This window comes from Erinaceus europaeus, chromosome 19 (genome assembly GCF_950295315.1).
Source record: "Erinaceus europaeus chromosome 19, mEriEur2.1, whole genome shotgun sequence".
Classification (NCBI taxonomy): Eukaryota; Metazoa; Chordata; class Mammalia; order Eulipotyphla; family Erinaceidae; genus Erinaceus; species Erinaceus europaeus.
The window spans coordinates 1,819,378-1,832,730 of record NC_080180.1 but is presented as its reverse complement, the minus strand read 5'-3'; the positions used below and the strand labels follow the sequence as shown (position 1 = coordinate 1,832,730).

At 58.1% G+C, this 13,353-nt stretch overlaps 1 protein-coding gene across 8 annotated transcripts in view; it reads right to left on the bottom strand.

Moving 5' to 3' along the window:
- Nucleotides 1-6,213: 6,213 nt before the first annotated feature.
- Nucleotides 6,214-13,353, bottom strand: part of RPS6KC1 (ribosomal protein S6 kinase C1) — a 237,226-nt gene continuing 230,086 nt past the window's right edge. For all 8 annotated transcript variants that reach the window (XM_060178417.1, XM_060178418.1, XM_060178412.1 and 5 more), the window contains one exon: nt 6,214-6,479. In XM_060178417.1, coding sequence (XP_060034400.1) covers nt 6,229-6,479 — 251 coding nt within the window. In that variant the 3' untranslated portion in view covers nt 6,214-6,228. The remainder of the gene's footprint in view (nt 6,480-13,353) is intronic.

Genomic DNA, 13,353 nt, shown 5'->3' with positions numbered 1-13,353 from the left:
GGGCAGCTTCACGAGCACTGAAATGGTGCTGCAGGCCTATCTCCCTCTCCTCAATTTCTCTCTGTCCTATCAGATAAAAGGGAAATGGCCACTGGGAGCAGTCGATCTGTAGTTCTGGTATTGAGCCCCAGCGATCACCCTGGTGGCAAAATCAATTAGTAAATAAAAAGGGCCGGGTGAGCACACAGAGCAGGACCCACAAGGACCTGGGTTCAAGCCCCTGCTCCCCGCCTGCAGGAGGGGAGGCTTCACGAGTGGTGAAGCAGGGCTGCATGTGTCTGTCTCCCCTTTCAATTCCTTTTGTTCCTGTCCAATAAAAGTCAAAAGGAGCCCCTGGGGACTCCCAGGGTGCCACCCTGCATGCCACACCCCCTCCAGGAAGCCCAGTCTTGCCAACAGGAAGTGGACACCCCAGAGGCTAGGGGCCCTGTGCGCACCCAGCCTCTGCCCACGCAGCACCCAGCCTTTGTCTACCCAGCACCCAGCCTCTGCCCACGCAGCACCCAGCCTTTATCTACCCAGCACCCAGCCTCTGTCCCCCCAGCACCCAGCCTCTGTCCCCCAGCACCCAGCCTCTGTCCCCCCAGCACCCAGCCTCTGTCCCCCCAGCACCCAGCCTCTGTCCCCCCAGCACCCAGCCTCTGTCCCCCCAGCACCCAGCCTTTGTCCCCCCAGCACCCAGCCTCTATCCCCCCAGCACCCAGCCTTTGTCCCCCCAGCACCCAGCCTCTATCCCCCCAGCACCCAGCCTTTGTCTACACAGCACCCAGCCTCTGTCGGGGACTGAACTTGGGACTTTGGAGCCTTAGGCAAGAGTCTCTTTGTGGAACCATGATGCTGCCTTCCGCCCCCCCCCCAAATCTTTTAACTGAAGAGAGATCTCCTAAGGGAGGCCAAGCTCGGGTCCCGGGGCCTGCAAGTCCTGTGCTCGGCCACCAAGCTGCCTCCCACCCCATCCTGTCCGCAGGGTCCCCCGCGTAAGCGGACGAGGGACAGGAGGAGACAGATCCCAGGCACCATCCTCACGTGGAAGCGGCCGCCAGCTACGACAGATTTCCCTGTGACTGAAGATGGCAACACAGAGACAGGAGACAGATTTTTGTCTTCAAGAAACTCCCGGCCGCCATCGCTGCCAGAGCCCCCAGCTCCGGGTGCCTGCCTGCCACCATTCCCCCACTGTTTGGAAATATGGGTGGGCGCCCCAACTGCCAGGCCCCCTCCTCCTGCTGGGCCCAGTCTGGTGACGGCAGGCAGGAGGGCAGCTGGAGAAACGGAGCCCCTGCAGGAGTGGGGGGGGCTGCTCCAGAGTCCCAGGGCCGAGGGGCAGGAGGTCGTGGGTCTCGGCTCAGGCAGGGTCACAGCCAGCTCCAGGCCGGTCCCTATGGCGGGGGGCCTGGTGTTTCCTGAGGTTTCCGTGGGGCCAGGGAGGGGGTGCGGGGGCAGGGTAGACAGCCACTTCCACACGCCTCCCTCCTCCGCGCGGCTGGGCCTGTCCCTGATTCTGCTGTTCCGTGTCCCCCTCTCCAGAGGGGTCTCGTCCTCTGCACCCCACTCCGCAGCTGGCCCTGGCCGGTGGGGTCTGGGGTCCCTGTGGAACTGTCCCCCGCCCTCTGACCCTGAGCCAGTCCCTGCACCCAGCCTCTGTCCACCTCTGTCCCACCTCGTGTTTGTAGAGATAGAGAGACAGAGACAGAGGGTTCAGGAGAGACAGCACAGAACGGGAGCTTCCTCTGGTGCCCTGGCACTCTGAGGTGGAGTCAGGGTTCAAACCCAGCTTGAAATCATGGCAGGGCACGTGGATTATGGAGCAAGCCGGTATTTTCACGGTCCCTCAGCCGGTCTTCCCATCACTCCCCCATGGCTCTGAGCGTCTGTCTTTCCCCCTGTTGCTGCCTATCTCTCTCTGACCAGAAAATAAAGTGAAGAGGAGAAGGAACAGCCCCTCCCCCACCACCAGCAGCACGCCACACAGCCCAGGAGCCTGGGTGGGCGGGGAGACAGCCATGGGTGAGGCTCACAGAGACCTGGGACAGTCCCGGAAGGGGAGGCCGGCCCTGGCTGCCGCCTGTCTCCTCCACACTGTCCTACCTATTGTGGGATTAGGGTTCCTGGGAGGGGACAGCAGGCAGGGTAGACGTAGGTGGGGGAGGGGCACCTGTGTCCCCCTACCCCCTTGCCCCCCGCAGAGGAAGCCTCTAGGGGCATCTGGAAGGAAGCCAGGGCAGGTGGCACCAGCAGGTCCCCGCCAGTGCCCACATGGCAGTGAGGGTACCACTGCCTCCTTCTGGGGCCTCTCTCCACCAGGCTCTCTGCGGCCCACCTGCCCCTGGGCCACCAGGGAGACCCCTGCCCCTCTCCCCACCAGGCCGCACAGCCCTCCTGCAGAAAGACCGGCCACAGGACCCTCCTACCTGCTCAGCCCCCAACACCCCTGGGCCCCCACTCCAGGGCCCATCCAGACCTCTCTGACCCCTGAGCCCACCTGAATCTCATCCTTGCCCACATCTACACTGGCAGAAGGACCAGCTGCCAGGCCCAGGCCAGAGGAGGGCAGCCCCCTTCCCAGGCAGCACCCAGCCCGAAGCTCTCGGACTCCTGCCCGGTGTCCAGAGGTCACGAGTACCCACGAGTGGGGTACCCCGCCACACACACACACACAACACCAACACACACGTGCAGCCCCAGGCTCCTGTGGACCACGGAGCCCAGCCAGGCCTGGTGCTTGATACCCTGTGGTGGGAACAGACAGCTCTGCTTCCCGGAGGGCTGGGGTGGCAGGGCCCAGGGCTGCAGGGGAGCCCAAGAGCCTTCCCCTAAGGGCTGAAGACAGCAGTACCCCACCCACATGGCTGAGAGTGGGACACAGGCACCCATACTCCAGCCTCCCAGGCCGGGTGCTGAGAGCCGGGAGATGGGCCCGTCCCGGGTTAGGAGGCCAGCGGGTGGAGGGCCGGCCTCTCTCTCGTCCCTGTGCTCATAAAGGCAGGTCTGGGTCTCGGGCCGCATCTCATTTGGGTTTTATCGCTCTGACAGGCAGCGTCGGATTACAGACGGGGTCGTTCTTCTTCTCGGCTTTGGCTTATTCCCATGATTTATAGTGGGAGCGGCCAGGGTTCATAAACGGCCTGACCGCTGACAGCCTCACCGGCACCCAGATTTATGTCCCCTCAGACGTCACACCCCCTGACGGGTCCCCGGGCGCCATGGCTCCTCAACTCAGCTCTCTCCTCTATTTAGAAGAGATATCCGTCACCTGGAGGGAACAGGAGGGGCAGGAGCCCAGCAGTGTCCTGTCAGCCCTCAGAGGAAGGGCCAGCCCCCCCATGGACAGGACAAGGTCATGGCCAGAGGGGACCCAAAGGGAGGCGAAGGGCAGCCAGACAGGTGGAATCTGTCCCCAGGGGCAGCCCAGAGTCTGGGGGATGGAAACAGGAAGGAGGGACCCCACCCAGCCTAGAACACCCCAGAAAGTGCAGCCTCAGGCTATGTCAAGAGCTGGGCCGCCACCCCATCCCTCTACCCCCTACCCAGCACCCCGACCTTCCATGGAAACCAGCTGGCTCTCCACCTGGGGTGGCCTCCTCAGGGTGGGGGACTGTTTCCCTGTGGTGGAGCAGGACTAGCAGGGCTGGTGAGACAGTGTCCCCCACTCCTCTGCTCCCTGCACTCACACGTTCACAAGGTCACCTGTTATCAGGCCGTCCTGGGGGGAGTCTTTGTGTCTGCACATCAGATAAGGCAGACAGGCAGGGGGGTACAGGGAGGGGGCCAGGTGGAGGCAGCAGGGGGAGGGAGCCCATGGTAGGGGGTCCAGGGGAGGGTGTGTACAGGAAAGAGGGAAAGGGTCTAGGGAAAAGGCTCTAGGGGCTTCCTTTGCCCCCTCTCCCAAGTGGGCAGGGTCTGCCAACCTAATGCTGGTCAGGAGGGAAGGGGTGAGGCCAGGTGCAAGGGTTCAAGCAGGAGGCCAAGCCCCTGCCCAGGCACCCTTCAGGAAGTCCCCAGCCTCTGTTGCCCTCTAACCCCTCTGCCCTGGAGTGCACTGGCCTCTCCATGTGCCCCTCCACTGTCCCCTCTTTTCCCTGGCTGGGGGGTGGGGGATCTGGAAACCAGAATACTGTCCCTCCGTGACTGGGGCTGAACCAGGTCAAGGGTCAAGGCAGGCCAGACCAGAGTGATGCTCCCTGTTCCTCAGACCCACAGCCAGAGAGGGGACCTACCGTCCTGGACTGTCTGCTTGACAAGAGGCCAGAGCAGCCCCAGCTCTGGCAGAAGCTGTGCCAGGGCCTGAACCCAGGGCTATGGTTCGCCAGTCTTGTGCTCTGCCCTGAGCTGGGAACCCAGAGCCTACCCTGGGGCAAGAAGCCTAAATAAAACGGGGAGGGGGGGCAGGTACCCAGTTAAGCACAAGTATCACCAAGCACAAGGATCTGGGTTTGAGCCCCACTCCCCTCCTCTGGGGGAAAGCTTCACAAGCGGCCGATAAAGTAACTACCCCAAACCAGGACAGGTCTGCCCACCCCAGCCACAGGAGGCTCCGTGCTGGGCATGGCACCCTCACTCCCCCCCAGCTGTGAGGCCTGGGGCCTGTTCCCCCCCCAGTTGTGAGGCCTGGGGCCTGTTCCCCCCCCAGTTGTGAGGCCTGGGGTCTGTTCCCCCCCCAGCTGTGAGGCCTGGGGTCTGTCCCCCCCCAGCTGTGAGGCCTGGGGTCTGTCCCCTCCCCAGCTGTGAGGCCTGGGGCCTGTTCCCCCCCCAGCTGTGAGGCCTGGGGTCTGTTCCCCCCCCCAGCTGTGAGGCCTGGGGTCTGTCCCCCCCCCAGCTGTGAGGCCTGGGGTCTGTCCCCCCCCAGCTGTGAGGCCTGGGGTCTGTTCCCCCCCCCCAGCTGTGAGGCCTGGGGCCTGTTCCCCCCCCAGCTGTGAGGCCTGGGGTCTGTTCCCCCCCCCAGCTGTGAGGCCTGGGGTCTGTCCCCCCCCCAGCTGTGAGGCCTGGGGTCTGTCCCCCCCCAGCTGTGAGGCCTGGGGTCTGTTCCCCCCCCCCCAGCTGTGAGGCCTGGGGCCTGTTCCTTTCCCCTCAACCCTGGCCTCCTGGGATGACGACATGGACACTTCAGGAGCCTCAGGAAGGTTGATCAGACAGCCCACACATGCTCTCACTTCCGGCAGAAGGTGGGGTGACACCAAGGCCGTCCAGATATGAAACAGCTGGGAGACGCTGGGAGATGCGAGCCAGCGACTTCTTCAAAGCAGCAGCCGGGTTGCTTTACAGGAAAGGGGAGGATGTTTCTGGAGAGCCAGACAGCTGAGCTGAAGCCCAGTGTCTCCGGCTGGGCTCTGAATAAACTCCAGCCTGGGTCCTCAGATAAATATCCCTGTACTGGTGCTGGGTGGGGGCGCACGTTACAAAACTCTAGGACCTGGGTTCGAGACCCTCCCAGTCCCCAGCTGCCAGGCAGTGATGCATCTGGTTGAGTGCACACGTTAATGCACAAGGACCCTGGTTCAACCCCCTGACCCCCACCTACAGGGGGAAAGCTTCACAAGTGGTGAAACAGGGCTGCAGGTGTCTCTCTGTCTCTCTCCCTATCTCCCCCTTCTCTGTCAATTTCTGGCAGTCTCTAGCCAATAAACAAATAAAGATAATTTTTAAAAATGTTTATTAAAAAAAAAAAAGGTCCCATAGCCACAGTCCAGACTCTCAAATAAATGGAGGAAAAAGCCCACGCTGAAAGGCCAGCATAAACAGCTGAGTGAGGGTCTGAGGCTGCGTATGGAACCCTTAGGCTGAGTGACAGTGGGAGCCAGCCCTGACTCTCCCCAATGCGCCCCAGAGCCTTCCCTCCCCAGAGCCCAGCCCAAGTCTCCCCTCCCCAGAGCCCTGCCCCACTAGGGAAGGACAGTAACAGGCTGGGGGTGTGGATCCACCTGCCAACACCGATGTCCAGCAGAGAAGCAATTACAGAAGCCAGACCTTCCACCTGCTGCTCCCCATAAAGAATTTTGGTCCAGGCTCCCAGAGGGATAGAAAATAGGGAAGCTTCCAATGGAGGGGATGGGACAGGGCACGCTGGTGGTCAGAACTGTGTGGAGTTGTACCCCTGTTATCTTACAATCTTTTTGTCAATCATTATTAAACCACTACTAAAAAAATTAAAAAAAAAAACACAAAGAAGATTCAGAAACACCAGGCACCATAAAATGCCAACCATGTTGGAGCCAGAATCACACGGAATTTCTAAAAGTGAACAGCACAGTCACAGTTCGAACCCGCAGACCAGATACAACTGAAGAGAGAATCTCTAAATGGAAAGAGATGAAGGTGAGGAGGAGGGGTTGGCCAGTACCAGGGGAGGCGCAGAGGGACAGAGGGACCGGAGGATGACACTGAGACATGGGTGAGGAGAAGTGTCAGCACACAGTGACCAGGAAGTCCAGAGAAGACAGGCACCAGATGAAGAAAGCAAGGGCTGAAGAGGTTTTGAGAGACTAAAAATAAAATAAAATAAAATAAAATAAAATAAAATAAAATAAAATAAAATAAAATAAAATCATGTTAGCGCCCAACCTAGACTACCATAAAGATGGACACATACAGGAAGTGGGGTGGTAACGCAGTGGGTTAAGCGCACACGGTGTGAAGGCCTGGCATAAGGATCCTGGTTTGAGCCCCCTGGCTCCCCACCTGCAGGGTGGTTTTCTGCTCTCTGCTTCTGTGTTTATTTTTGGCTTATTTGTCCGTTTGTTTACTGGGAGGCTCGTGGTCTATAGCCTGGTCGTTGGCACATGGGCACAACTTCTCGTCTCCCCAAGACAGGTGCCTGAAAAGCACTCTCACCTCAGAGCAGGTCGCCGGTAATTGCCAGAACCTGAAAGCCCCGCCCTGTTCCCTGAACTCTTCCATCTTGGGCAAGCAGGAGTCTTCAGTTACTCGAATCCAACAATAAACCAGTGGGACTACATCAAATTAAAAGGCTTCTGCGGGAGTCAGGAGGTAGAAAAACAGGTCAAGCGCAGGTGGCGCGAAGCACAAGGACCGGCGTAAGGATCCCAGTTCAAACCCCCATCTCCCCACCTGCAGGGGAGTCACTTCACAAGCGGTGAAGCAGGTCTGCAGGTGTCTGTCTTTCTCTCCCCCTCTCTGTCTTCCCTCCTCTCTCCATTTCTCTCTGTCCTATCCAACAACAGCAATAATAACAACAAGGGCAGCAAAAGGGTGAATATGGCCTCCAGGAACAGTGGATTCATGGTGCGGGCACCGAGCCCCAGTGAGAACGCTGGAGGGGAAAAAAGATGGCCATACACCTAAAGGTGTTTCTTAAGCGTGAAGGACAGGCGACTGGGTGGTCTCAGCCAGAGGTGGAACACAGGTAACTAAAGCAAGTGGACTTGGGGGGAAGTGACAGCCCAGCTCTCTCTTAGACTTTGTGAGGACTTGTGGTTGTCAGGGGGAGCGGTGGGGCCAGGGCCACAGAGTCACAGACACTCATGAACCCACGGCCCTGCAGTCCTGCAAGTCTGCAAGCCGGTCTTAAATCACTGACAGCCAGAAAGTGTTTCCGTGAAAGCGTAGCACACAGAGGACAATGGGGTAAAGGAAAGTCATAGAAGCAGCAGGAAGTTAGCATGAATGTTATTAAGGGGCAGTGTGTGTGTGTGTGGGGGGGGGAAGATAGCATAGTGGTTCTGCAAAGAGTCTCTCACGCCTGAGACTCTGAGGCCCCGGGTTCAATTTCCTGCACCACCATAAGCCGGGAGGCGGTGCACCTGGTTAAGTGCACATAATACTAAGCGCAAGGAATCGTGCAAGGATCTGGGTTCGAGTCCCTGGCTCCCCAGCTGCAGAAGGGGGGAACACTTCACAAGCAGTGAAGCAGGTCTGCAAGTGTCTCTCTGTCTCTCTCCCTATCTCCCCCTCCTCTCTCAACGTCTCTCTGTCCTGTCCAATAAAATGGAAAAAAGTGGCCGCCAGGAACAGTGGGTTCACAGTGAGCCCCAGTGATAACCCTGGAGGCAAAAAAAAAAGTAACTAAGATATATCGACACACGTGTGTGTACATATAATCACTGTTACCTCCATTAGACCAGAGGCAGCTCTTTGTCCTACGTTTGATTCTAAGATGTCTGAACAGGGAGCACAGACACCCCAACTCTCTCCACCCCGACCGTCACCGCTGACTCATTCGCCCTCCCCTGTACACCTGCGTGTCCCTCCTTCAATCTCTCCCCTGATTCTGTTCTTTCGTATGACTGGGGGTGGGGGCTGCCTGCCACTGTGCCGAGTCCAAGTGCAGACATCACTCTGCCTTCAGCCCAGACGCCCAGAGCCAGACTGGAGACTGACCTGTGGCCCCGACACCCAGCCGGTAGAGAGCACTACCCCTCCAGAGACGCTCCCCCAGGAGACGTCCTCCCCGGCCCCGACACCCAGCCCCCCTCGAGCACACACCCCATTTCTGGAGGGGGCGGCCATCGATCAGGGTGCTGGTGCCCACACTCATCCAGGCATGACACCCGTCAGGGACCTACTCCTTTTCAGAGCTGAGTAGTTTTCCATGGGGTGGAAGCCTGAGGTCCATCTCTGCCCCTGCTGATGGGATAGTGGCCCTCACTCCACTCTGGAGACTGCGAGTGTCTCTGCACGAGTCTGCCTGTGTGTGTCAGGGTTCTCGCAGGGAGACCCCAGATCGGGGCAGTACTGGGACGGGAGGAGGTGACTGTGGGCCTCTCTCCAAACCCACTGTGCAGCCCGTGGTAGCCATGACCACTCTGCGGATGCTGAGGCCCCGTCCTCCCTCGGCCCTGGAGAAGGGAGGTCCGGGGGTCTGGCCCCGTCCAGCACCTTGTGTGAAGGGCCTGTTGGAATCTCTCACTGACCACAGCCTTCTGCAGGGGGACACAATCTACAGGAAGCAGGGGAACACTGAGCTCCATCACTCGGACCCAGGCCAGAGGCTGAAGGCTGGAGGCATACCAGCCGCTGCTGGCTAAACACTGGCCACAGCCAGGCCTCGGCCCAGGGAAGCAGGAGCTCACCGGGAGCGGGGCTGAGCGGAGCCGGGCCTGGGAGAGAGGGCACCTGTGAGGGAAAGGCCCAGCCCCGACACTCATTCCCCAACGTGCACTGCCAGTTACTCAGTTATGTCTGAGGTGTAAGTCAGACGCACTGCAAGCCCCAGGGAGAAAACCACCCAGGTCCACGGAGCGGCCTCAGCCCTCCCCTCCCAGTGCAGCTGGAGGAAGGAGAAACAGTGAGTCCCACTCTGCAAAGAGAAACAGTCTGTTGCCAGCAGGCGACGGCTCGCTGGGGCTGGGGGGCCAGGGCCCCCTCCCCACTCTCACCAACAGGTCTCTGTGTCTCTGAACCCGGGGTCCTGCAGGTGCCCGCTGGGTGTGAACCTCCCTGCAGCCGGACTGTGTTTCCAGGGTCACCCATTAGGTGGGTCTGGGTGGCGGCAGCACAGCTGTCCAGACATCCAATCCACGGGCTTCTGCGAAGTCCCAGGGACTGCACCAGGGAAAGACAGAAACAGGCTGAGGGTGTGGGTCCACCTGCCAACGCCCAGGTCCAGTGGGGAAGCAATTCCAGAAGCCACAACTCCCCATAAAGATCTTTGGTCCACACTCCCAGAAGGGGAGAAATGTCAGGGGAAGACGACCAGAGGGCTCTGAACCCCAACTCCATCAGGACCCAGAGAGAGCAGAGGAGAAAGGGAAGGACATTTGGATGTGATAATAAGTTTATGTGTGACTTGGAAAGCAAGAGAAGATGGGATTTTTTTTTTTAAAAAAAAAAAAGGCCAAATATACACAGATATAGACAGACAGTTGTAGAAATAATCATCCACCCATAGCTGCGACCTTGGGAGGAAGCTGTAGCTTCCAATGGAGGGAGTGCGGACACAGAACTCTGGTGGTGGGAACGGTGCAACACTGTATCCCTCTGACATTGTAATATTTTAAAGAATTTGTTTATTTATTCATGAGAAAGATAAGCAGAGAAAGAGAAGGAACCAGACATCACTGTGGTACATGTGCTGCTGGGGACTGAACTCAGGACCTCATGCTTAAGAGTCCAGTGCTTTATCCACTGTGTCACCTCCAGGACCACTATAATTTTGTAAATCAATATTAAACAATAATTTAAAAAAGAAGAAGAGGGGGCCAGCTGGTGGCGCACCTGGTTGAGCACACATATCACAGTGCACAAGGACCCGGGTTCGAGCCCCCGGTCCCCACCTGCAAGGGGAAAGCTTTGTGAGTGGTGAAGCAGATTTGCAGGTCTGTCTCTCTCCCTCTCTATCTCCCCTCCTCCTCTCAATTCCTGGCTGTCTCTATCCAATAAATAAATAAAGATAATAAAAGGAGGAGGAGGAGGAGGAGGAGGCCCCGTGGCTGTCTGAAGACCTCACTGTTCTGAGCACTCTGCTGGGTCACTCCCACTCCTCTCTCCACACAGCAGGCCTGACCTCACACGCAACTCAAAGCTGGGGCCGGAGACTCGATTCCGGTGCCAAAAAGGTGACCAGCTGGGACTCCTGCACAGCTGTGGGTCCATGTGTCTGCGTGTCTGTGTGTGGAGAAGGCAGCCAGGTGCCGTTGTCTCCCCGAGAGCCCAGCCCCCTCCAGGGCCCCTCGAGCACAGTGGGTGAGACAATGGCACCCCACACCCAGACCCCTTTCCTCCGGGGGACATGGGGAGGGTCTCTCTGGGGAAGGTGTGGGGCTGATACAGGTTCTCACAGAGTCTCCGCAGCCCAGGGCTGTGGTCTCGGATGGCCGGACAGTGCAAGGAGGGGCAGTGGAGCCCAGCACAGCCGCCTCCGGTGCCTCTGTGCCAACAATGCCACCCAAACGGGTAGCCAGGGCCCCCCTTCCCATGTGCAGGCCCAACACCCTGAACCAAGGGGTCCTGGGCAGCCCCTCCACAAGCTGGGGAACCAAGAGCCAGGAGTCAGCCCACCCAAGCCGCTCCTCAGCGCCCACGGCCACTGACGGCCACGGTCACGGCCCTGAAACAGCAGGTCTGGGAGTGTCACGGCATGGAGCGCCTGGAGTCCATGTCCAGACTCAGTCCCCCGGAGGCTGGCTTCTCAGGTTCCAGGTCCACCAGCCTGAGCTCCCCACGACGCTCCCCTTGTTCACAGAGACGTCCACTCCCTCCTTCCCTGAGTGTCTCGGGGCCGGTTTGAAGACTGTGAGCTGCTTCCAAAGATGCCAGGCAACTCAAAGACTTTCAGACAGGGTCGGCGGACACATGGCAGCTGAGAGGCACCCGACTGCGGTCACTTGGGGCTAAACAGACGGGGCTGGTGGTGAGGGTGCTCAGTGGAGCGGGGAGGTGCAGGGCAGAGGCGGGAGGCCGGCTCACCTGTGGAGGGTTGAGAGCATGTGTGACCATGTGCAAGGACCTGGGTTCGACCTCTGCTCCTCACCTGCAGGAGGGCTGCTTCATGAATAGGGAAGCAGGGCTGCAGGTCTGTCTGTCTGTCTGTCTATCTATCTATCTACCCCGCTCCTCTCAACTTCTCTCTGTCCTACAAAAACAAAAATAGTGCACCTGGCTAAGTGCACATATTACCAAGTGCAAAGACTCGGGTTCAAGAACCCATTTCCCACCTGCAGGAGCCTCTCCCTTTCCCTCTCCCTCTCTCTCTCCCTCTTCTCTCAATTCCTCTGTCCTACCTAATAAAAATCAGAAAGCAAGTATGACATGTCTCTCTCTCTCTCCCTATCTCCCCTTCCTCTCTCAATATCTCTTTGTCCCATCAAATAAAATGGAAAAACTGTCCCCCCAGGAGCAGTGGATTCATAGTGCCGGCACCAAGCCCCAATGATAAGCCTGCCAGAAGTAAAATAAAACAAAATAACTATGATGCTCTGTCACTGACTCATCTGTGGAAACTGAGGCTCCAGAGGGGATGGGGGAGGAAGAGGGGGCGTGGGAGGAGAGGAGAGCCTGCGAGGAACACAGGCAGCCCTGAACTCAGCAGTTCAGAGTGTCTGCCCGCAGACCCCTGCCCGCCCGCACACGGCCCTCAGGGACCAGCCCTTCAGAAGGGGCCCAGGCTCCGCGGAGGCCCTGCTCCCCACCTCCTTCCTTTTCATCCACGGGGTCCGAAATGGAGCTAATAGGGTTCAGGGCTGCTCGTTCCGGGGGCCAGATTTTTCCTTTCTCTGTGTGGTGCTTTTTATTCAGGGAATAATTTTCTTTGCATTGTTTTTCGAGAAAGCTTCCCGACACCACCACCACCCCCGCCCCCCTCATGCACACCATCACCATAATGTGGAGAAATTGGTTTCCGCGTCTGAGCTGGCCCCTCTCCGCGCCTGCCCTATCTCTCAGCATCTCTCCCCTATTAGTCCAATCCTTAATGATAACAATGGACAAAAGCAGGGCACGGTTGTGCATGATGAGAAATGTAATAGATTTCCCTCTTCATGTAATAGAATTGGCATGGGGCTGCAGAGACGGAGTGAAGGCAGTCACTCAGGCATTGTGTTTGTCCAATGTTCAAGCGCGGGTGGGGGGGCGCGGGGGGCCGTGAGTACACCTGGAAGGGTGGATGGAGCCCCCTAGTCATTGTCTCAGCAAGTGACAGTTGTTTACACACTCTGGGCTGATTTGAATAATAAACACGCTTAAATACCAGCTGAATAATAGAAGGGTAATTGAAACATAGTTTAAAGCCCTGATCACAGCTACTGCCGAGCACTTGTGTGTCTGCCACACAAAGCCACACTTGTGTGAGGCCCGGGGAGGAGGGTGTCGGGCATTGTCCCCAACCTGGGGGCCTGTTAACCTGGGTCACCCGCCCCAGAGGGTCTGCGGCTGGGCCCACTTGAGATAGCGGAAAAATATCCCCCTCGCGGGGCCCGGGGAGGAGTCCGCCAGGGGTCAGCTCCAGCGTGGCCTAGCGCCTACCAGGTAAGCTCTCTCCTGGCCCCACTGTTCACAGTTTTAAAGACGCATAAGAGCAATTCACACTTTTTTTGGTTTTTTTTTTTTTTTTTTTGCCTCCAGAGTTATGGCTGGGGCTCAGTGCCCACACTTGAATCCACTGCTCCTGGAGGCCATTTTTCCCTTTTGTTGCCCTTGTTTATCATTGTTGCTATCATAGCTGTCGTCCTTGTTGGATAGGACAGAGAGAAATGGAGCGAAGAGGGGAGGACAGAAAGGGGGAGAGAAAAACAGACACCTGCAGACCTGCTTCACCATCCATAAAGAGACCCCCCTGCAGGTGGGGAGCCGGGGGCTTGCACTTTATGCCATGTGTGCTTAACCCGCTGCGCTACCTCCTGACCCCCACATTTTTTTCTTTTTTTTAAATTTTTTTATTTTTAATTTTTTTATTTTTTTAAA